Source organism: Malus domestica, chromosome 01 (genome assembly GCF_042453785.1).
Source record: "Malus domestica chromosome 01, GDT2T_hap1".
NCBI lineage: Eukaryota > Viridiplantae > Streptophyta > Magnoliopsida > Rosales > Rosaceae > Malus > Malus domestica.
In genome coordinates, this window is record NC_091661.1 from 16578680 (window position 1) to 16603386 (window position 24707).

The 24707-nt window shown below is 37.9% G+C and overlaps 2 protein-coding genes and 2 pseudogenes across 4 annotated transcripts; 1 reads left to right on the forward strand and 3 right to left on the reverse strand.

Moving 5' to 3' along the window:
- Positions 1 to 176: 176 nt before the first annotated feature.
- Positions 177 to 5159, reverse strand: LOC114821720 (acyl-CoA hydrolase 2-like; annotated as a pseudogene).
- Positions 5160 to 5867: 708 nt separating this feature from the next.
- On the forward strand, positions 5868 to 9180 carry LOC114821676 (uncharacterized). Of its 2 annotated transcripts, none has more exons than XM_029094774.2 (6): positions 5868 to 5945; positions 6829 to 7536; positions 7758 to 7816; positions 7957 to 8085; positions 8229 to 8364; positions 8487 to 9180. In XM_029094774.2, exons 2-6 carry the CDS (start codon positions 6835 to 6837, stop codon positions 8805 to 8807), a joined length of 1347 nt encoding a protein of 448 aa, XP_028950607.1. In that variant the 5' UTR covers positions 5868 to 5945; positions 6829 to 6834; the 3' UTR covers positions 8808 to 9180. The 2 variants fall into 2 exon arrangements, with proteins under 2 accessions (XP_028950607.1, XP_028950573.1); XM_029094740.2 differs by having other exon boundaries at positions 5911 to 6396.
- Positions 9106 to 14637, reverse strand: LOC114821669 (beta-amylase 7-like). Of its 2 annotated transcripts, XM_070823760.1 has the most exons (11): positions 14212 to 14637; positions 13326 to 13936; positions 12714 to 12998; positions 12138 to 12215; positions 11727 to 11930; positions 11232 to 11426; positions 10833 to 10997; positions 10491 to 10751; positions 9963 to 10181; positions 9547 to 9766; positions 9106 to 9358 (listed from the first exon to the last, which is right to left on the reverse strand). In XM_070823760.1, the coding sequence occupies exons 2-11, from the start codon at positions 13773 to 13775 to the stop codon at positions 9318 to 9320; spliced, it is 2118 nt and encodes a 705-aa protein (XP_070679861.1). In that variant the 5' UTR covers positions 13776 to 13936; positions 14212 to 14637; the 3' UTR covers positions 9106 to 9317. The 2 variants fall into 2 exon arrangements, with proteins under 2 accessions (XP_070679861.1, XP_070679872.1); XM_070823771.1 differs by lacking the exon at positions 12138 to 12215 and having other exon boundaries at positions 14212 to 14603.
- A 1047-nt stretch (positions 14638 to 15684) lies between these two features.
- Positions 15685 to 22518, reverse strand: LOC139197105 (beta-amylase 7-like; annotated as a pseudogene).
- Between the last annotated feature and the right edge of the window lie 2189 nt (positions 22519 to 24707).

The window sequence follows — 24707 nt, forward strand, 5'->3', positions numbered from 1 at the left end:
GTATCGTACCGAATATCTGTATATATATAATATATTATATATAAATAAATAACAGTATAATACAATGTATTTAGACTCTCAAATCTATCCGTGTATAATATATGCATTTAAGCTATATATATATATTACATTTTTATATTAAATACATATAATATAGAGAGTAATTAAAAAAATCATTTTAATTTTAATTCTCTAATTTTCTGATATTAATGAATGGTACCCAATATATACAACACATGTGATAAAAGATCTTTAACGGATTATCTGTACTTATAATTGACCCTTCTCGACGTTTTCGTACAATAACATTTGCCCCAATGAACGTAATCTAATGTCATTGCGCTCCACGCTGAAATTACTCAAGACACTTGAGCTTAAAGGTGCATGACACAACAAGCTGCCATCAAAACATACATAAACTTTAGGGTCTAATTGGCCTATTTAGGGACTCTTGAGTCAATGATACAACAAGCTGCCATCAAAACATACATAAACTTTAGTTCATCACACAATGCTTCGACAGATGCAAACCAACAGCAATGAGAGACGGGCGGTACATAACAGTCGATACCTCTCCGTTTCTGTAAAACATTTGGCCCAAAACAAATCCATGCGTGTCGTAGGCAATGGGACTCACCATCTGTCGACAAAACTTATGCATGGGCATTTTAAGTTTTTAACGAAACTGACTACACATAAGAGCAAGGCATATTGGGACATACCACATACAGTAACCAGCCATCAGCTCTAACCGGCCGGTGAAACCACATCCTGGGAGAATATTTGAAAACACTGTATGTTCAATACATTTTTTGATCATTCTCAACTCAATGACCCCAGCTCTGCGGTAAAAAAAAGTGACAAACGCATGGTCCAAACTAACGCTACTCAACTTAACCCCAGCTCCGCGGTGCGGATTCAGACTAACATTAGAGAACATCAAATCTGAAGCATATGCTACAACACATCTGGAAATCAATCTTACAAAAATAATTAATGTATATAAAGCAATCAATCATACAGGAAACAATCACCATATCTGCAAATCAACATTCAGTTAAATAACTATCCTATAGTAACCCATGATGGAAGCACGTGATATTTTACTTCGGTTTAGTTTCATCATCCATGCAATTACTAAGTGTGATAGGTACTCACAAATCATAGATAACCAGATATCTGAATGTCAGCTCATAGATAAAATGGGTGCATATCTATGCAAAGCCTGATCGTCTGAAAGTTTTCCTTTTGCTCTAAACCAGAACCTCAAACTGAAATATCACTGAATTCTACTTAGATAAGTACAAAACAGAGAGAGAGAGAGAGAGAGAGAGAGAGAGAGAGAGAGAGAGAGAGAGAGAGATCATAGCAAGCAAACCTTGGTGGGGATTTAGTCTGAGCGGTTGATCTATAAGCCAAGGCACAAATTTCATTGCAGCTGCCTTGATTTGGTATGTCCTGATTCAACCAGTCACAAAAATAAATTATATAACTTTTTTCATCAGCTATCAAAAAACTGAAAGTTCCAGAAAACAAAGTTTTGATAGAAGTTATAAAAATTGATCACTAACAAAAGTATAAACCCTTGAATTACACTTTTATAAACCTTAAGATAGTTGTTTAGTTCTGCTACATGAAACCTAATAATATAATATAAACAGTTAACATCTTTTCCAAAAAAAATTATCAACAAAAGTTTTCATGATACATAATCAGAAAGGTCTTCCGTTCAAAACCAATCTCTCTGGAACAAAACTAAATCCAGCAGACACTACATTTTTTGCAAGCCAATAACGAACATCCACTCAAGAAATTTCAATCCGGATTGAGCATCTATCCAACTTAGATTGAGCATCTATCCAGACGTCCAACTTAGAGACCGGTCCAAATCAAGATATTTGTTGTGCATGTTTCCCCCTAAGCACAGACGTTTTATTCCATGGAAAGTCCAGATCCATGAACCAACCCCTCTAATTTGTTGAACAAATGAGAAGGGGGCGTTATTGTATCTGGCCCGATATTCTTTTGTGCAGCTACAGCCCTAAAATACATAGCTGTGTGACAGTGTCCAGTACACTAAAAGTACAGTTTGTATGGAAGTCCCAACTGAACTCCACAATACCAAAAAAATGGGAAGAAAAAAGAAACAAAATGGGTATATTACAAGCTTAATTTTTAACAATATCTTACCTTGGAAGATGCGGATCAAGCAAACGTTTTTCATGTAGTTCTTCCATCGACAGAAGCTGTTATGGATCAACAGTTCAGTATGTGCAACCACCGTACAAAATTGTTAAAAAATAAGCAAGAAAATGTTACCGTATCTGGAACAGGCACAGATGGCATTGTTGCTTGCTGGTGGACAGACCCTTCTTCTTTCTGTAAAACTAATACAACCAATTTTACCATCAATAGGTGACGCTGCAACAGTAGCTGCCACTTTAGCATACATTGAAGGAAAGAAAATGAATATACTTCTTAGGGAACAAGATTTTATCAGGTTATCCATACAAATTTAAAAGGCATATCCAATCTCTGTTTACCATATTAAGACATGGTTCATAAGCTTTTAGCAATCTGATTAACAAATATTGATCAATACTTGACCTCTACCCACCTTGATATGCATTTAAAGTGCACAGGTATTAATGACAAGCAAAGTTAATAACCAAGAGACTGTTATCAGATCATTTGTAAAGTGTCTAAACAAATGGTTACTTTAAATGATGCAAGTAACGTGAATATGTTAATCCCCTTTTGTATTGCATCAACTCTTTGAGTAGCAGAGCTCTTCCCATCACGCATTCTGTGAACTTGATATATAATTGGTGCTGCAAAAGCAATCTTCGTACATAACCAGAATACAGATAGATATACATACACATATTGCCTCTTATCTTAGGATTCTTATCCTTAGATGTTAGCTCATATACAAAGTACTTACTGTTAGAATCCCCAGCAAGCAGAAAATGTGCATGCACACTATGGAGAAGTTTAAGACAATCAACAGTTTTCGTTGCTGCAGCTAATGCCTGCACTTTATAAGCTATATTAGAACGCATACGCTACTTTAAATGAATCCCAAGCCACGGTCAAATTTATTTTTGTGTCTCAATGAACTCAAAACTAAATCAATGACAGAACAATCAATTTGAGTTGCAGATACAGTTATGAAGCAGAAACATAATACGGGTAAATAAAATTGGGGAAACAAATTTTGCATTATTTAATAGATAAAACAAACTTGGTTTCCCACTGAACATAAACATTTGAACAAATATAAAGCACCCCTGTAATATTTAAATAATCAAGTTGACAACTCAATAAACAATGGGTGTTTAATTGAATATTAATATTCAAACAAATATAAAACACTGGCAGACTATTGTTACAAAGATAAAGGCAATCAAGGTCAGACAAGTGTGGAGACAATCTTTGTGCACTTAATAAGGATGATATGTACTTTTTGGTCCTTTAATTTTTACACAGAATTAGGAAGCTTATTGTATCATGCATGCAAGTTCAAGTTCCACAGTCCATCACAATATTTCATTTCTTTCACTACATCAACTGTGCATTCATTGAGAAACATTCAGTAGAAAAATATTAAAGGGGAAGAGAAAAAGTTACTTAATCATGCCTGTCCAACTAACTGCCTTCCAAAAACCTGTCCGAATTGTGGCGTATCCAGCAAAGTAATCCCTTGAAATATGTTTACCTTCAAGGGGGGGGGGCGGGGGGGGGGGGGGCAAAAAAGAATAGAATCTTATCAACTAAAACAATTCTTTATATATGCCCATATTACAAGTTTTACTCAGAATATTCCAAAATATATGGTTCTATTCAGAAAGAACAAAAATCCAGAATCACTTTACATCTGGCATATTCAGAGCAGAAATAAATGAACACGAGAAAAAATTTTGGTAGAAAAATACTTCAATTGGATCCAAATGCAATATATTCTCAACAAGAGAGCATGTCTTTTGAGCTTTATCAGCATTCCAGATTGATTTTGGCTGCAGCAGAGTGCAATTCTCATGGGCTAGCACCAAGCAAATCAGCTGCCAAAAGTAAGAACATGTCAGAAGCCACTGTTAGCATACATAAGACAGTATTTTAAAGGAAAATCTTGTGAGCTTGAGCAACCAGATAGATTACGTTGTCACAGAGAAACAATAAAAGAGGATTGCAAAGTTGCACCTATCTATACCGCCCAATCTACTATTAAAGCCCAGGCTTGCGACTCATAATCTCTAAAAACAAAAATGAAAAATAAAAAGCTAATATATTACATTTACATTTCAACTACCTTGGATAAAGCAATCACATCGGCCTGATGTTCAATTGATGCAAAACCTGCAAAATTAACTTCACATTATACTTCCTTGATAATGGACTGTGACACTTATAATTCCAGCTACATATTACGAATCATAGGCCAATGCCTCACAATCTGTCATCCAAAAATCTTAAGTACAAAGATTCATCATTTGTAGCCTAAACCAAAATACGACTTTATCCAAAGTAATTGATGACCACTACCTGTGTCTGGTTTCATGTCAATACCTCAACTTGTATCGCATCCAATTAAACTACAGTAACAACATACTGAACATGGAAATCCATGTACCATTTGACAATATCAAATAAAGCAATCTCTAAAGATCAGAAACAGACTGTAGAAAGTAGAAACCCTATCTCAAATCATATGCTTAAAAACAGTTAAAAAATTCTCAGTGCCCCACAAAAAGCGTATTGAGAAGTAACTAATTTCTTAATTTCAAAAACGGGAAAAATAAAAAATGAGTTCTCAGTTCTCACCATAACCAAAATAATCATATCGTTTCAATTTTAACTCGGGTCGATTTCCTTTCATCATCATTAGCAGAACAAGTAACTTCAGCCTGTGTAAGCAACGTACTGAATCAGACTCCAGCTCACCAACTTCCAATTCAACTAAACAACAAGTAATCAAATCAAACTAACCTCTCCTTCGAAGTAAACCCTGTCCCCAGTTTCGGCTTCGCGAACAACACACTTTCCACTTCCTACACACAAAAAAAGAACACACACAAAATCTTCACCACCATTACAAAAACTATACATACACAGTATTATATACGTATCTGCGCATAAAGTATAAAGATTTACTAATAGAAACTGACAGTAGTGTTTGACGATGACGAGCTTGACGATAACAATTAATATGCACAAACAAAAAAATTAAAAATTTAGAAATTTCCTATGGAAAAAAAAAATTACACTTTGAACTCTTTAATAGGGAATCAGTAACAATTTGCACAAAAACAACCCTCAATTGTTAAGTTGATATATCAAGGTAACCGCCATTTTTTCTACGTGACACTTCATGTTCTCAATGTTTGCTTACATAAAAATTGGTGTCATGAATTTATGTATGCAGCCATCCCATAATTAACTTTATTAACTGAGAACTCGTTTAGAAGTGCATTTAAAATGATTAAATATGTTTTTTGTGAAACTATTTTTGAAACTGATCCTTAATAAAAATTTAAGTGCATCTTGGAAAAACATTTTAAGTACTTTATGCAAGAAACACATATATGTAGTTTCTTCCAAAAGGACCCAAAATCAATTTCTTAAAAAACGATTTCAATCATTTTAAAAATATTCCTAAACAAAGATTGAGTTTGCTAACCCATACGTTCCAATGTAGGAAATTATCCTTCATGATTGGAGATGGCCTCACTCGCCCGACTTGCACTCGAATTTCAAACCACAAAACCTAAGATTAGCCAAGGCCCAAATCATCTTCCAAAAGAAAATTATAAAAATTGAAAGAAAAAATAAATAAAAAATAAAAATAAAAAGCGAGTGATAGAGGTCATACAAGGGGTTGTGGAATAAAAGCATTTGGGAGAGTAGATTCTTGAAGCTAACTCAAAAGAAATGAGTTTGACTTGCAGGTACGACCTCTAGCCCGGCACAAATTCTACATTCCTCCGTCTCTCTTCTCTCTTCTCTGTTTCTGTATCTGTATTTTCTAATCTTTTATTTTAAATTCATACACACAGATGTATAATACAAGTCCTCTACATCTCAGTGGAACCACAATCCATATTTAGCACAGTAGAGATTCCCACTTTTCTAATCCCAATCCCCTAAAACCCTATTCAGGAAACCCCATCTTCTTATACCATATATATTTCATTTCATATTTCCAGAACTGGGTTTTAGCTAATTGATGATCCTCTGTGGTGGGTTTTCTGGAAGAACCTTAAAAGCATGAATCCTTAGTCTGTCCTCCTTATTACAAAATTTCACTACATGGGTTTTGTTCAGTCCCAGTTTTCCACAAATGGGATTTGAATCCTTTGATGCATATTGGAAGCTCATGCACTTTGAGCTTTAATACATGTAATATTTCTGATACTTGATTCATCCATTTAGTTCCTGCTTAACTGTTGATGTTTTAGTAAAGAATGTTTCTTTGTTTAATTTATTAGTAGAAATTGAAATTTGATACCATAATCCGCTTGAAAACCTTGAACTTTGGGCATCTTAGTTCCCAGTTTTTTTTGTTCAGTTGGTATCTGGATATATTTTCTGTCAATCTGCTCTGAATTTCAACTATATTTTAGAACCCAGGTGACTTTTCACCCAAATATAGTGTTCAATTTCGATTTCGCATTTATAATTTGCTTTAATCTATACCCAAATGTGTAGCTGTTGAACTGTGCCAACCCAATGCGGTAATTGTTTGCTTAGTTTCAATGTTGTAATGGTTTGCTTACTAGTTTTTCGTGATTTCCCATCGAGTTCTTGATATTTGCTTACATTGCTTCATAGGCGTCCATGTCAATCTGCTGTGGGATTCCTATCCTTGAGTCTGTATACTGTCTGGCATGTGCCCGTTGGGTGTGGCTGAAATGCCTCTACACAGCAGGGCGTGAAAGTGAAAACTGGGGTCTGGCTACTGCTGAAGAATTTGAGCCTATCCCTCGTTTTTGTCGCCTAATTCTAGCCGTCTATGAGGAAGATCTTCGTAATCCTCTTTGGGCACCCCCCGGAGGTTATGGCCTTAATCCTGATTGGGTTATCTTACGGAAAGACTATGAAGAAACCCTTGGCCGTGTTCCTCCGTACTTTATATATCTTGATCACGATCATTCTGATATAGTCTTAGCAGTTAGGGGACTCAATTTAGCTAAGGAAAATGATTATGCAGTTATGCTTGACAACAAACTTGGGCAGACAAAATTTGACGGTGGGTATGTCCACAATGGGCTGTTGAAGGCAGCAGAGTGGTTGTTTGATGCAGAGCATGAAATATTGAGGGAATTGGTAATGAAACATCCGAATTATACTGTGACATTTACTGGACATTCCCTTGGGGCTGGTGTGGTGGCATTGATGACGCTAGTGGCGCTTCAGAATCTGACTAAATTAGGAACTGAGAGGAAGAAGATTAGATGCTATGCTACGGCTCCTGCTAGATGCATGTCACTGAATCTGGCTGTGAGGTATGCAGATGTTATCAACTCTGTTGTACTTCAGGTAAGATTATGAGATTCCATTCGAGATATTTATTTTTTGTTCCTTGTAAAATAGGTGATATTTGCGCGACTTAATTCATTGCCTATGTTTTCTGGTGAAAATTGGTCAATAAGGCCGGCCACATAAATTGAATCAATGTTTTTCCCAGAGATTAGTATGCTTTTTGCCGATGGGTGATTATAGGTCCTCAGTGTTCTAATGTGGTTGTTATAATGAACCAGGATGATTTCTTACCTCGGATAACAACTGCTTTGGATAACTTGTTCAAATCACTTTTCTGGTAAAACATAGTACGTTTTTTTTTTTTCGAACTTTCTTGCATTTGATAATTCATTGCAATGTATTACTGATATAATTTAGATTGTACCTGTGTTATCCTGCTGATATTCTAAATGAGGTTGCTTTCCTTCGTCTGCACAGTTTGCCATGTTTTCTTTGCACAATGTGCTTGAAGGAGACGTGCACACTGGAACAGAAGATGCTTACTGATCCAAAGAGATTATATGCACCTGGCCGTCTCTATCACATTGTTGAACGAAAGCCCTTCAGGTATATTAGGATGTTATGATATTTCAATTTCTATGCATTTCGATTGTGTTGTTAGATTTCAAATTGCATCGGCATGATGTGTTAACTGCTGGGGGAGGAATAGAACGAATTACAGACGCTGATTGGGAGGTTACTGGTTGCAGATTTGAAAGGTTTCCGCCAGTGGTGAAAACAGCGGTTCCTGTGGATGGGCGGTTTGAGCACATAGTTCTTTCTTGCAATGTTACTTCTGACCATGCCATAGTTTGGATAGAGAGAGAAGCACAAAAGGCTTTTGATGTTAGTCCTTAAATCCCCCATTACACTTCAAATTTCTTTAAGATTTAATGATAATCCCACCTAGATCTGAGATTTGTGTGCTTGTGGTTGTAACGATGTATTCGTTTTTCCCATGATATCAGTTAATGGTTGAGAAAGACAAAATTATGGAAGTTCCAGCAAAGCAGAGGATGGAGCGACAAGTTTCCCTTGTTCGTGAACACAGCCAGGAGCACAAGGCAGCTCTTAGGAGAGCTGTAGCTTTGAATATCCCTCATGCCTACTCTGATTCGCAGTATGGAACATTTGCATTCGTTGAAACTTTAGAGGGGAAGAATTCTGGAGGATCGAGTGGGGGAACTCCTTGTAAGGCATCATTCAAGATAAGGAGGGAAAGCTGGGATAATTTCGTAGAGCGGCTTTTCGATGTTGATGAGTCCGGTGACATGGTGTTCAAGAAGTAATAACTACGCCGAGAAAAGTAATTCTTTGATTCTTGTGAAGCATCCTCTATTGGGAAGTTCATGATTGTGTTCAGATTGATGTTGGTGAGAGGGAACGAGAGGCAGTACATGAAAGTGAAGCTGTGCATAAAACGTTGCGCTGCCATGTCATCGCTGATCGTATAAAAACCTCAATGATTACATTGAAGATCATCTGTGCTCATGATTTTGTTGATTGCCTTTCATTGCAAATATCATAGGGAGGCCGGCGGCCAATGGCTGCTAATGGTGGAGAAAGATGCAATTTCTGCAAGCAATGTTTTCTAAAAGCTATGAGGATTTTACATTTAAATTACTTTTACATATCAATCGCGATCGCTGTTCGAGTACAAAATAGTTGAATCTTGTCGTTAGCCACTGTCCTATCGACTAGTAAATTTTCCTTTTGCCTCTAAGAAAAGAAGATAATACACTAAACTGGACAAACCTGTTCCTTCAAGAGGAATTAATAAAGCACCATCTGGGGATACTTCATTCTACTGTGCTATATACTTGGTCAACAACAGCTTCCCCTGCAGTGAAATTCATAGTTACAACTCATACTGAATCCAGAAAACACAAAAATGTGAAATTCATAGTAAATTTTCGTTCTCCAATGTGGAGCAGTGTTTATATACGGAGATATTGTTGTTGGCATTTTCCTAGATCAATAACGCATCAAATTGAATCAAGAATAATGCAGTGGTAAAAGCTGTCTTACCGTGCATTCTCTTAACGAATCGTTCAAATTCCATGAAGTTGTCTCTTTCCATTAGAAGTGGACTGAGCCTAAGGTAGGTAAAAGATGACAAATGCCTTCCATCTGGATCGGTCAAGGGCTTAGCATTATCCAATATCTTGTTGTAGCTGATACGATCATGACAAGCAAGAGCGTTCTCACTAGAAACTGGTAAGCAAACATCCCACGCAGCATTCAGCACCTGAAATAGTAGTTTACAATGTTGAATTTCCAAAGATTTCACAACGTAAATGCATATACTTTTCAATTTAGGGTACTATTTTTCACAATGAATCCCAGTGAATTCCAATACAGACGGATTCTTAAGTGCTGAAGCTTGGATCAGAAAAGGCCACTTTAGAGTACATGATGAGGTTTCAGATAAATTTGATGCTTACTTGCCAAAATAAACCCTCGGAATCTCCCAGTGCCTCTTGGAAATCTTCATGCTGGTCTAACATGTGCAATTCAGTACATGCTAAGCTTAAAGTAGCTTCATGCTTCTTTAGCATCGTCGCAATTGGAGAATAACCATCACGGTTGCATGGATTATAGAAGCCCGCAGTCAACTCAGCCGCATGACTGGCCGTCTTGTACCACCAGTGAAGACCTGATAGCTGCTTAACAATTAAAATATATCAAACTGACTGATCAATCCATAAACTAGCCAAATTACTTCTAAGGTTGCAAAATTTTCAACACTCAACAATATTAGGCCTGCATTACAATCTTCATATGTTCTAGATTAAAACTTGAAACTTCAAATTCAACATGGATGGTTTTGCTTTCGGTATTATTTGAATTCTTTGGCCACATCTTCAAAGTTAGTTCCTAATTGATTTTTCTATGGATTTTATCCTCTTTCAAATATCAGATTTCAAAAATTCATCTTTTGTGTATGTTCAAAATGATGGAAGCTAACCCACCTTTGCAGCAATGCAGGTTCCGTCGAAAGCTAACTTTGCTAGAGAAAGCACCCGATCACCATGATTAACTAAAACTCGAGAGTACCAATTAAGGAAGAACCTGCCATAGTACCCATCATAATCACCGCCATCGGAAAAGAAACCGGTATCATTTGGCCGGGAATTATAAGAACCTGCATTATCTGGACCTCTACCCCAGAAGGAGTGTCCCCTTGCTTCTGCTGCCTTCCTCAAACTTTTCAGCAAATACTGATCGTAACACTGCAATTTTTTAAATGCTCAGGCTGAGGAAATACAGACTCATTCACTTGTAAACCGATATAACATTATTCAGCAAGTTACCTGAAATTCACCGACACCAGGATATCGCCAACCATGCTTTACAGGACAAGATGGGTATCGCAATTCCCCACAAGGACCTAGTCCAACTTGAATCATGGAGATGTTACCATTTTTAAAGTACTCGTCAAACTCTACACGGAAGCTTCTCATGCAGTCAAAGTATACCTATATCAGTTAAAAATTAGCATTTTGACACTGAGTATATAGGACTACCCTTAAAAAATGGTACAATAATACTGAACAGCATTCTGTATATGGCATTAATGAAGTTTTCCACAGAAAAAGAAATATATAGATTAATAGGTGCTAATGGTTTGACATACAAAGAGTTCAATTACCACCAATTTTAACTGCAAGCAGAAAGATTAAGGTATCATTCATCATATGTGACTGCAATACCTCAACAGCCGTCCGGCCTCTTAAAATTCGTTCCTTGTCAATTCCCCATGAAAGGCATTCAGGATTACGTCTTCCCTCTCTATCCGTGAAAAATATGTCAGGGTTGCTTCTACCAATTTCAGCCACCCAATGAGGCAGTGGAACACATACATCATCACCAACATTGCCTCCACATTCATGAAATGACATCACAACCTTAAACACAGAAGTTGTCCGTCAGACGCGCAATAAATTTCAGAAGAACTAACAAAAGAAGCCATGCCCAAATGATTACATAATCTCCAGACTTAGAGAGTGAATTCAGAGCATGAAAGGGAAGTGAGTTCCTTGGTTCCCACATTATAGAGAGAAATCTCAAAACTTTGCCAAGTATTACAGGAAAACCATAGTAAGAATAAAAATGATAACAAAGATGGCAAAACAATTAACCACATGTGTTGTTTATAAGCCCACTGAAAAAGCTTCTGCAAGTGAAAAAATGTATATAAAACAGACCTGTAGCTTCAGCTTAAGCTCGCACACCATCCAAAAGAGCCTCTTGTATCCATTCCAATTATACTCCTGTGGAGCATGTCCCTCTACTATTCCCCACCAGCAATCAACCATAATGCCATCTACACTAACTGATTTCAATACCCTTAGCTGCTTTAGTAGACCATCTGGATCAACCAGCTCACACTTCATGTTAATAACACCTAGCTGCCGCCAAATAAAAGACATGATACAGAGCATACAGATTAGAGACCAAGCTTAAAAACAACCGTTATTTATGAAGCAAAACTTGAACTCCTTGACATGGCAACCTCTAATGCAAGATATGGAATAGAAACGTAAACATTTAAAAAACAGAAAACCATCAATTTAACTTGCATAGTAAAAGAATATTAGTAAAGTTACAGAACTCACTGGTAGCATTACATAAACTGGAATGTACGCAGTGCTGGAGAAATCACGTTCTTGTAACTTCAGGGGTATGTCAACAATCTACGAAAAAGAATTAATGTGCATTGAAGGATGTGAGACAGCCCAACTTAGGAAGCAATAACTTAGCATTCAAACTATTCATTACTACAAATTAGATGAACAATATGAAAAATAGTATTTCACTACTTATGGGGTCCTAGTAAATTGCAATGCAGCTATAAGCATAAATGAAGACAGTATAAATGCAGAATTGTGCCTCCATACATTTGCTAACAAAGGCTACTGTTCTTTGTGCTATTTAACGCATGGTGTAATATGTGATAACAAAATTAACCAAGATGGTACAAATAATGACCATATAAGAGAATTCAACACCTGCAGACCAAAAGATATATCTGGAAATGCATACCACCACAGAAGTCTCAACAAATACATCACACATGATGCCATGCATGACGGAACACACAAAGCATGATGTTATGGAGTAAAACAATTTTGTGATTTTTTATATTTTGGTAGGCATAGAAACATGGACTGTTGAATTTCTCGTCCTATTACCTGTTTGTTGCCAACATTATCCATGGAGCCACCAATAAGAGGATGACTCTCTGTTTGACCTGCTCCATCTCCAACAATGGATGAACCTTGGGACCGAGCACTTGAGGGGAGATCATAAGGCGATAAACTAGGCAAATAAACACCTTTGGTGTTGGAAGCATTAAGCTCCCCAGGGCTCTGATAGCCAGAAGTAACTCCTTTAAGGCAAGCAGGAGTACGTGGGGATACTATTTGGGATGATGATGAAGTCACTGCCGCAGAATTGACACCAGCCAGCCTTGGGCCCTGTAAAATTTCAATATAAACATTTTAGATTTTTTCTAAAATTTGTTAGAAATGAGAATCACAATAAAATGCATTAAATGTCACCCACAGCCACATTAAGGAGGCCAAAACCAAACATGCACTCGTGATCTAAGATAAGCCAGTGCATGAACCACATGAAGATCAATTTTTTCTTTTTATAGGAAGAAATCAAATTTTAAACATTTCGGCAAACAATTATGACATTAAAAGCAACCAAATATGCAGTCATGTTCACAAATTTAAAAAATAAAGAAGCTAAAATATTCAAAATAGGATGAATAAGCTTCTTCCTTGTGAGAGAAGCACCTGAGATTTTGAAGGAAATGTTGTTCCATCTGGAAGAACAACCCAGCCAGCTTCCCTAGCCAAAGCTGCAACTACATCATTGATATCAGCCCTAACTCTAAGATTATAATTTCCATGCCTCCGTAGCCCTGCTAAGATCCTCGCTGTGATTGCCCTGCGCTGCCGTTCTCTTAACTTGGTTCTCTCCTTCTCTTCCATGGGTCTACACCTCCTAGCTCCTCCCCCTCCGGGAGTCCCCACTTGTTCTTGAAATTGATGGTGCTGTTGCAAACGGTTATTATTATTACTTATTGTTGGCATTTCTCCATCAACCCCTGCCATCATTTGGGAGGTATCAACATGCTTCTCTCCATCTTCATCATCACCACCGTCCTCTTCTTTCACGTCCATCTCCATTTCTTCGTCATCATCTTCTTCACTTGTGATTAACTTCTGAAGACCCGTTTCCATAATCTCCTTATTCGTTTCTCCTACGCTTTAAACCCCCTGATTATCTTAGCTTCGTGATCCTTCTATCATGAATGTAGAAACCATCACTGCTTAATTTCCCACATAACCCCTTGAAGGAGTAGATTTTTCTCAACAATGCAGAGACGGTCCTGCTCAATTTTCTGTTAAAAATCGAAACTCTGAAAATTAGACATATCTCACATTAATAATTCTAGTACAGTTCAAAATTACAGAGACACAGAACCTACTAAATTGACTGTTTAAACCTCTTTGGCTCTAATGAGGTTGACTTCTGCTCAAATTTTCTCAGCAGCCAAACAAGGCGCTTATTCTCTATTACTTTCCACACAAGTCACAAACGAGAAAGCTTTTGAATTTTCTCAGAAGCCAAACATGACCAAAAAGTAAAACTTTTCCATGTAGTGAACTGAATTACCTTCTAAAACCTGCTGGGACGGCCGAATTCTAGCATTTGACTCCACCTTGGCCGGAATTCTCCATTTTCTCCTCGAATTCCACCTCATCGCCCTCACTCAGAGCTCCCAGTCCCATTTTCTACCCGATCCATCTTCTCTTCCCCCTTTCAGAAGCCCTAGCTGCTTCACCGGAATCCGTGCCCGAATTTTCCGGCGGCCGGAAATAAATAATACGGCGTCGTCTCACGAGGAGTAGGGAGGGGCTCCGAAGGGGAAGCCGGAGGGAGGGGGTCGGAGACGGGCGGGTCGGGTCGGGTCGGGCGGGAGAGGGATGGGGAAGGAGAAGCGTGCGAGCATGCGACGAGGGGGCGCTCACGCTCGGGGGATTGCCACGCGTGCGAGGTGCGAGCGTGTTTGGGGGGTTTGCTGGCACGAACGAGGCGTGTGGGGGTGCAGTATGCGTGTGAGTGTGCGTCTCACGGTTTGGGCGTGAGTTGTGGCACGTGTCGCACGTGCTGAGAGCCTGGACTTGGGTAGATCATGGGCACGAGATTTGGGTGTGTCCTGATGTGTGGTGGTGGGTCACGTGAACTTTGTGTCTTTGCGCACTTGCACATCCTTTGGAAATATTGCCTGAATTATATTTCTTTTCCTTTCCGTATTTTAAATGCCTTCTACAGTGCCAAATAAGTTATTGGGCATTCTTTTAAGAGAATTTTAACACAAAGCTCATGGTATTGTTTACTTTAACGAAAAACCACATTTTTACACTAAAAAATCAATCATGGTACTATTCAATTTACCCATTATTTTGTCATTATCGTTAAAACTCAAAATTTTCGAGTCATTTTCACTTTAACGAAAAACCATATTTCTATACTAAAAAATCAATCATGGTACTATTCAATTTACCTTTTCATTAGTTTTCTTTTCTTTTAATGGTTTCTATACCTGTGGATTATTAACATTACCTTTTTTTTGGAGAATGTTAATAAATTCCAAAATTCATTTAGTGGTCATGTAACGACAACCGTCTTTTTAATTGGTACTATAGTAGCCCTTTGGTTGCAAGATAGTTGCAACTGCCAAGGCACGTCGTGAAAGTGAATGTTGAAGACTCTTCCGCTATTTACTTGTCGCGAACGATTATAAGTCGTCGATAATAATGTTGGAGGATGAAGACGGATGATTGTCATTTTTGAAAAATAATGTCATGAAAGTGAATGTTAATGACTCTGGTGTTTACTTGTCATGAACAATTATCAATCGTTGATTATAATGTTTGAGGATGAAGACGGATGATTGTCATTTTTGAAAAATAATGTCATGAAAGTGAATGTTAATGACTGTCGGCTGTTTACTTGTTGTGAACAATCATCAGTCGTTGATTATAATGTTTAAGGATGAGGACGAATGATGGTCACTTTTGAAAAATAAAAGGAAATTGTAGTAATGGTCTCTCAATTTTAATTCAACCGGAGCAATGGTCCCTCAACTACAAATTCATGACCATTGGTCTCTTAATTCATCAAAACGGGTAACTATAGTCTTTTACGTCAACTCCGTTAAACTTTCATCAAAATGAGTCATGTGCCACACACATGAGGCTGAATCAAGGAGCAAATATAGAAAACCAAATGAAAAAAATTGTAGCAATGGTCCCTCAATTTTAACCCAATTTGAGAAATGATCCCTTCACTTTAACCAATTGGAGCAACACGGTCCCTAAACTTTAACTCGCTTGTAACAATGGTCCTTCCATGAGCCATTTTGACTTAATTCTTAAGGGACACAAATTGAGCTCCGGCGAGCCCCAAAGACCCTGAGAGAGCTTCAGCGAAGCTATCGCGGTCTTCCCGCTGGACGACAAGGAAGCCATTGTCGTCGCTTTGCAACAAGCACCCGGCGGGCGTGGCAGACTCAGCGTATGGGATACTTGAGGAGATGAGAACTGTGCCATTCTGAATCTTTCGGAATCGGCAGCCACTGATGTTTTACTCTGCAGGGAACTTTGTAGGGGAAGTGGAGTGGCGGTGTAAGGCGATTTTCCTTTTCATTTTCCAGAAAGTTTTCTCGGGAACCAAACAGGTGGAGTGGCGGGGAGAGAACCTGTGATGATGTTTACAGATCCAAGATACAGTTATTTCAGCTCAAAGAAACGAAACAGGCAATTTGGCTTTTTTTTTTCTTTTTTTTTAAGAAAAAATAAATCATTAAAAAATGTGACGACAATCACAACCAATTCCAATACAGTCAAATAAGAAAACTTTTCTTGCCACATAAGGTAAAGTTTTTCTGAACATGGAAATTATTAAAATTAAATTCAATGCTAATGACTATATCCGCAAAAAATTTTGCCTCATGTAAACGTGGTTCCAAGAAGTGGAGTCAAAAGCAATTCCCAACCACTTGATGTCTTCTACAATCGAATAAGAAAGCTTGTAATAACATCAATGACTAGTTTAGAGTCACCTTCCACACAAACGTTCTCCAAACCCCTTCCTTTAGCCAACAAGAGAGCATTCCTCAATGCTAACGCCACAGCTACAAAAATGTTGTTCTCTCCCAAGTTTCTTGCTCCAGCAACAGTAGGCAATTTGAATATGTTGGCTGCCTTGCAGTGGCGGAGCAAAAAATTCATGTTAGGAAGGGCACACTTTAGATCAAAATGGACATAATATATATAGAAACTATCTCGTTCTTTTGGTTACTTTGGTATCAAATTCAAAGGTGAGAGTGATCATGCATTTATTCTTCATTATACATGGTCAACTATATCAAGAGTTGAAAATAAAACATTATTAAAAACACATCCATTTATTCTTCAATCTTTATATCAAATTCAAAGGTAACTGACTATGCATTTATTTTTTTCTCATAGTGACCAAGAGAACATTTTTCTAAAAACATTAAGGCATGAGAGCATTAGAAGGGTTTTTTGTGCTAATTTGAAAAAAGGAAATATTTTTCTCTTCTTGATTTCATATATAATATAATAGAGGAAAATGAGAAATTAACCAAAATAATAGTCTGCAAGCAAAGAGAAAAATTTTATATAGGTAGGAAACAGAGAATATGATCAACTAATATTAATCTAGAACTACAGTTTCAAACCTTTAATATAAAAAATTTAAAGCTTTGTATTTATTGGATTGAAATTAATTGGACTAACCAATACAATTACAACTTCAAGTTGATAGTGGTAATTAATGATAGTAGAGGTTGTCACGAAAAAATAATTTGAGGATAGGCCCGAGCCTACCCTAGTCTTAAGGTGGCTCCGCCAGTGCTGCCTTGGCAATTTGGCATATTGTTAATATTTTCCTTCCTCTCAAAATGCCAAAATTTATTGCTTCATTTATGTTTTTTTTTAAATAATAAAAGTTGGGTTGGTGTTGGTTTAAAAATAATAAAATAATATTTAAATATGATAGCATTTAAGATAAGGCAAGTAGAATACTTTTGGAAATAAGAAAAACCATATTTGAAGGCAGTTTTGACATCTCAGTTAGAATAAATAATACGTCATTTGTTACTGTTATATGTTATGTGGCATTTTTGACATCTCTTTTGGAGATCGTCTTAGCAGCTAGACCTGTGGTGATTTCAAATTGATATTTCATGCAAAAAAATAAAAAAATAAATTGAAATTTAAAGCGCACACTTATATGACTAACGATTTCGAACGATAAAATTTAGGCTTCATAAAATTAAAATGCATAATTCTAGGCCCAATAGGAGATCACAAAATGTTGCTTTTATAGTCCACTGCCAGTAACCCAAATCAAATGGGTTTTGGAATTTGATGATCTAAAATTAAACCAAAATTTGTTTAGTCGTCCAAATGGGCCTTCCTACTATCTTCTTTTTGTAGTCGTGTGTCACCCCTAAAAAATCAAAAATAAAATTTAAAAATCAAAATATTAAAAAAACTATAGAAGCTTGCAAGTGTGGGCCTTGCCCAGGGCAATTATTATGTTCCATTGCATGTGGTGTTTCAGAGATTTTTCATGCTAAAGGAATACGGTCTGGTACAACAAGTGTAATAATACAATTAGTTGGATACTTGGGCTTAAAACTTGAAACTTCAAATTCAACATGGATGGTTTTGCCTTCGGTATTATTTGAATTCTTTGGCCACAACTTCAAAGTAAGTTCCTACTTCTTTTTTCTATGGATTTTATCTTTTTCAAATATCAGATTTCAAAAATTCATCTTTCATGTATGTTCAAAATGATGGAAGCTAACTCACCCTTGCAGCAATGCATGTTCCGTCGAAAGCTAACTTTGCTAGAGAAAGCACCCGATCACCATGATCAACTAAAACTCGAGAGTACCAATTAAGGAAGAACCTGCCATAGTAGCCATCATAATCACCGCCATCGGAAAAGAAACCGGTTTCATTTGGCCCGGAATTATAAGAACCTGCATTATCTGGACCTCTACCCCAGAAGGAGTGTCCCCTTGCTTCTGTTGCCTTCCTCAAACTTTTCATCAAATACTGATCGTAACACTGCAATTTTTTAAATGCTCAGGCTGAGGAAATCGACAGACTCATTCACTTGTAAACCGATATAACATTATTCAGCAAGTTACCTGAAAATCACCGACACCGGGATACCGCCAACCATGCTTTACAGGACAAGATGGGTATCGCAATTCCCCACACGGACCTAGTCCAACTTGAATCATGGAGATGTTACCATTTTTAAAGTACTCGTCAAACTCTACACAGAAGCTTCTCATGTAGTCAAAGTATACCTATATCAGTTAAAAATTAGCATTTTGACACTCAGTATATAGGACTACCCTTCAAAAAACGGTACAATAATACTGAAAAGCGTTCTGCATATGGCACTAAAGAAGTTATCCATAGAAAAAGAAGTATATAGATTAATAGGTGCTAATTGTTTGACATACAAAGAGTTCAATTACCACCAATTTTAATTGCAAGCAGAAAGATTAAGGTATCATTCATCATATGTGACTGCAAAACCTCAACAGCCGTCCGGCCTCTTAAAACTCGTTTCTTGTCAATTCCCCATGAAAGGCATTCAGGATTATGTCTTCCCTCTCTATCGGTGAAAAATATGTCAGGGTTGCCTCTACCAATGAGGCAGTGGAATACATACATCATCACCAACATTGTCTCCACATTCATGAAATGACATCACAACATTAAACACAGAAGTTGCCCATCAGACCCACAATAAATTTCAGAAGAACAAACAAAAGCAACCATGCCCAAATGATTATATAATCTCCGGTCTTAGAGAGTGAATTCAAAGCATGAAAGGGAAGTGAGTCCCTTGGTTCCCACATTATAGAGAGAAAATCTCAAAACTTTGCCAAGCATTACAGGACAACCATGGAAAGAATAAAAATGACCACAAGATGGCAAAACAATTAACCGCACGTGTTGTTTATATGGCCACTGAAAAAGCTCTGCAAGTGAAAAAACGTATTTATATAAAACAGACCTGTAGCTTCAGCTTAAGCTCGCGCACCATCTGAAAGAGCCTCTTGTATCCATTCCAATTATACTCTTGTGGAGCATGTCCCTCTACTATTCCCCACCAGCAGTTAACCATAACGCCATCTACATTAACTGATTTCAACACCCTTAGCTGCTTTAGTAGACCATCTGGATCAACCAGCTCACACTTCATATTAATGACACCTAGCTGCCACCAAAATAAAAGACATGATAAAGAGCATACAGACTAGAGACTAAGCTGAAAAACAACCGTTATTTATCAAGCAAAACTTGAGCTCCTTGACATGGCAACCTCTAATGCAAGATATAGAGTAGAAAAGCAAACATATTAAAATTTAACTTGCATAGTAAAAGAATATTAGTAAAGTTACAGAACTCACTGGTAGCATTACATAAACTGGAATGTATGCGGTGCTGGAGAAATCACGTTCTTTTAACTTCAGGGGTATGTCAACAATCTACAAAAAAGAATTAATGTGCATTGCCATTGAAGGATGGGACACTGCCCAACTTAGGAAGCAAAAACTATTCATTACTACAAATTCAATTAACTATATGAGAAATAGTATTTCACTACTTATGGGGTCCTAGTAAATTGCAATACAGTTATACGCATAAATGAAGACAGTACAAATGCAGAGTCGTGCTTCCATGTATTTGCTAACAAAGGCTAATGTTATTTATGCTATTTAACGCCTGATGTGATATGTGATAACAAAAATTAACCAAGATGGCACAAAGAATAACCATATGAGAGAATTCAACACCGGCGTACCAAAAGATATATCCAGAAACACATACCACCACTGAAGGCTCAACAAATACGTCACACATGGTGCCATGCATGACGAAACACACAAAGCATGATGTTATGGAGTAAAACAATTTTGTGATTTTTTATATTTTGGTAGGCATAGAAACATAGACAGTTGAATTTCTCGTCATAGTACCTGTTTGTTGCCAACATTATCCATGGAGCCACAATAAGAGGATGACTCTCTGTTTGACCTGCTCCATCTCCAACAATGGATGAAGCTTGGGACCGAGCACTTGAGGGGAGATCATAAGGCGATAAACTAGGCAAATAAACACCTTTGGTGTTGGAAGCATTAAGCTCCCCAGGGCTCTGATAGCCAGAAGTAACTCCTTTAAGGGAAGCAGGAGTACGTGGGGATACGATTTGGGATGATGATGAAGTCACTGCCGCAGAATTGACACCAGCCAGCCTTGGGCCCTGTAAAAGTTCAATATAAACATTTTGGATTTTTTTCAGAAATTTGTTAGAAATGAGAATCACAATAAAATGCATTGAATGTCATCCACAGCCACATTAAGGAGGCCAAAACCAAACATGCACTCATGATCTAAGATCAGCCAGTGCATGAACCACATGAAGATCAATTTTTTCTTTTTATAGGAAGAAATCAATTTTAAACATTTCGGCGAACACGTATGACATTAAAAGCAACCAAATATGCAGTCATGTTCATAAATTTAAAAAATAAAAAAGCAAAAATATTCAAAATAGGATGAATAAGCTTCTTCCTTGCGAGAGAAGTACCTGAGATTTTGAAGGAAATGTTGTTCCATCTGGAAGAACAACCCAGCCAGCTTCCCTAGCCAAAGCTGTAACTACATCATTGATATCAGCCCTAACTCTAAGATTATAATTTCCATGCCTCCGTAGCCCTGCTAAGATCCTCGCCGTGATTGCCCTGCGCTGCCGTTCTCTTAACTTGGTTCTCTCCTTCTCTTCCATGGGTCTACACCTCCTAGCTCCTCCCCCTCCGGCAGTCCCCACTTGTTCTTGAAATTGATGGTGCTGTTGCAAACGGTTATTATTATTACTTATTGTTGGCATTTCTCCATCAACCCCTGCCATCATTTGGGAGGCATCAACATCCTTCTCTCCATCTTCATCATCGTCATCGTCCTCTTCTTTCACGTCCATCTCCATTTCTTCGTCATCATCTTCTTCACTTGTGATTAATTTCTGAAGACCCTTTTCCATAATCTCCTTATTCGTTTATCCTACGCTTTAAACCCCCTGATTATCTTAGCTTCTTGATCCTTCTGTCATGAATGTAGAAACCATCACTGCTTAATTTCCCACATAACCACTTGAAGGATTAGATTTTTCTCAACAATGCAGAAACGGTCCTGCTCAATTTTCTTTTAAAAATCGAAACTCTGAAACGACAGTTCAAAATTACAGAGACGCAGAACCTACTAAATTGACTGTTTACACCTATTTGGCTCTATTGAGGTTGACTTCTGCTCAAATTTTCTCAGCAGCCAAACAAGGCGCTTATTCTCTATTACTTTCCACACCAGTCACAAACGAGAAAGCTTTTAAATTTTCTCAGAAGCCAAACATGACCAAAAAGTAAAACATTTCCATGTAGTGAACTGAATTACCTTCTAAAACCAGCTGGGACGGCCGAATTCTAGCAATTGACTCCACCCTGGCCGGAATTCTCCATTTTCTCCTCGAATTCCACCTCATCGTCCTCACTCGGAGCTCCCAGTCCCATTTTCTACCCGATCCATCTTCTCTTCCCCCCTTTCAGAAGCCCTAGCTGCTTCACCGGGAATCCGTGCCCGAATTTTCCGGCGGCCGGAAACAAATAGTACGGCGTCGTCTCTTGAGGAGTAGGCCGGGAATCCGAAGAGGAAGACGGAGGGAGGGGGTCGGGGACGGGCGGGTCGGGTCGGGTCGGGTCGGGCGGGAGAGGGATGGGGAAGGAGAAGCGTGCGAGCATGCGAGGAGGGGGCGCTCACGCTCGCGGATTGTCACGCGTGCGAGGTGCTAGCGTGTTTGGGGATTTGCTGGCACGAACGAGGCGTGTGGGGGTGCAGTACGTGTGTGAGGTGAGGTGAGCAAGTGAAACCATGCGGAAAACGTGTGCGTCCCACGGTTTGGGCGTGAGGTCACGTGCCGAGAGCGTGGACTTGGGTAGATCAGGACAAGAGATTTGGGTGTGTCCTGATGTGTGGAGGTGGGTCACGTGAACTTTGTGTCTTTGTGCACTGCAAAGATAGTTACAACTTCCAAGACCGTCGTGAAAGTGAATGTTAATGATTCTCTGCTGTTTACTTGTTGCGAATAATAATCCGTCGTTAATTATAATGTTTGAGGATGAAGACGGATGTGTTTGGGTTAATATTTAAATTTTGGGTTTTGAAGAAATGAAGGCCCAAGAGTATGAAGTTAAGAAGAAAAGCCCAGCTCAAACAAATTAGAAGGCCCGAAAGGAAGAGAAGAAGAAAGCCATTTCAGCAGAAGGGAAAGACCACTTACTATGAATGAAGTGATGGTTTCCAGAAATACCACACTATCAGCAAGAAATCAGCTTTTCAAAGGAGTGGATGAATAAAATAAGAAGTGGCTCACTAGCCATCTGTAGCCATCAGCTAAAAGAGGAAATTTAGCAGTCGGGCCAAACTGCCTATAAATGAAGAATGACGCAGCAGGGACAAAGACACTCAAACAATCAAATCAAAATACATACCAAACTTTGCTATCAAACCAAATTTGTACCCAGAAAGTTGCATTTTGTCCAGATTCTGTCTTAATTATAGTTTTCCCTTGTAGAAAGCCATCTTTTGTCAAGTTTAGAAGCTCTGCTACCTTCCCCAGTTGTTGTAGTATCATTCCCTCTAGTAAACTCTTATTACTTTTCATTTTCGAACCATACAAACTGCTGTAAACTTAAAGAGGAGCGGTCACAACAAGTTTGAAGCTTGCCAGACAAGGTTGAAACTTGCCCAAACCCCCTTTATTTGTACTTACATATTGCAATTCTGTCATTTAAAGCTTTTCCCTTCATGTATTTGCCATTCTCAACTGTTTTTAACTTTAAAAGCTTCATTTATAACTAAATCTAGACAAGTTAATGAACCTGTTTTCATTCAAGCAAGCTCTAGACAAATAACTAGTTATAAGGGCCCTGAACCCCCTTCATTTTGGACATACAAGGTCTTGAATCAAAAGTCCTTGTTTACAAGGCAAAAAAGAATTTAATACAGACTTAACCCATCTATGACAATTGTTTGATGAATAAAGAAGTCAAATAACGTAAGGTGCAAGTAATCTACTTAATTCACACCTATACAACATTCTGTTATACAGAGATAACAGTGGCATGCTCGAATCCTTGCTAGTTTTGATTGCGAACCTCAAGGCCTACACCAAAGGCCCGACAAATGCACCATTCGAACTAACTGACAACTCTTCTTGCAGCGCACCAAACAGTAAGAACTTGCCTGATAGCCAAGAACACGACGACTTCCAGGGGAGCTGTGCGAGGGGAAATTCCTGCCCAAACAAGATGATTGTCATTTTAAAAAAATAATGTCGTGAAAGTGAATGTTAATGACTATCCGATGTTTACTTGTTGCGAACAATTATCAACCGTTGATTATAATGTTTGAGGATGATTGTCATTTTTGAAAAATAATGTTGTGGAAGTGAATGTTAATGACTCTCGGCTGTTTACTTGTTGTGAACTCAGCAGTCGTCGATTATAATGTTTAAGGATGAGGACGGACCATGGTCACTTTTGAAAAATAAAAGGAAATTTTAGTAATGGTCACTCAATTTTAACTCAATTGGAGCAATGATCCAACAACTAAAAATTCATGACCATTGGTCCCTTAATTCATCAAAACGTGTAGCTATGGTCCTTTTTGTCAACTCAGTTAAAACTTTCGTCAAAATGAGTCACTTGTCACGCACATGAGGCTGAATCAAGGGGCAAATATAGAAAACCAAATGAAAACAAATGTAGCAATAGTTCCTGAATTTTAACCCAATTAGAGAAATGGTCTCTCCACTTCAACCTAAGTCATTTTAATGGTCCTTCAACATGAGTCCTTCAACATGTTTTAAATGACAGAATTAGAGCAACGGTCCCGGTCCCAAAACTTTAATGTTATTTTGACGAAATTCTGATGTAGTTGACTAAAAGAATCATAGTTGCACATTTTGATGAATTAAGGGACCAATGATCATGGATT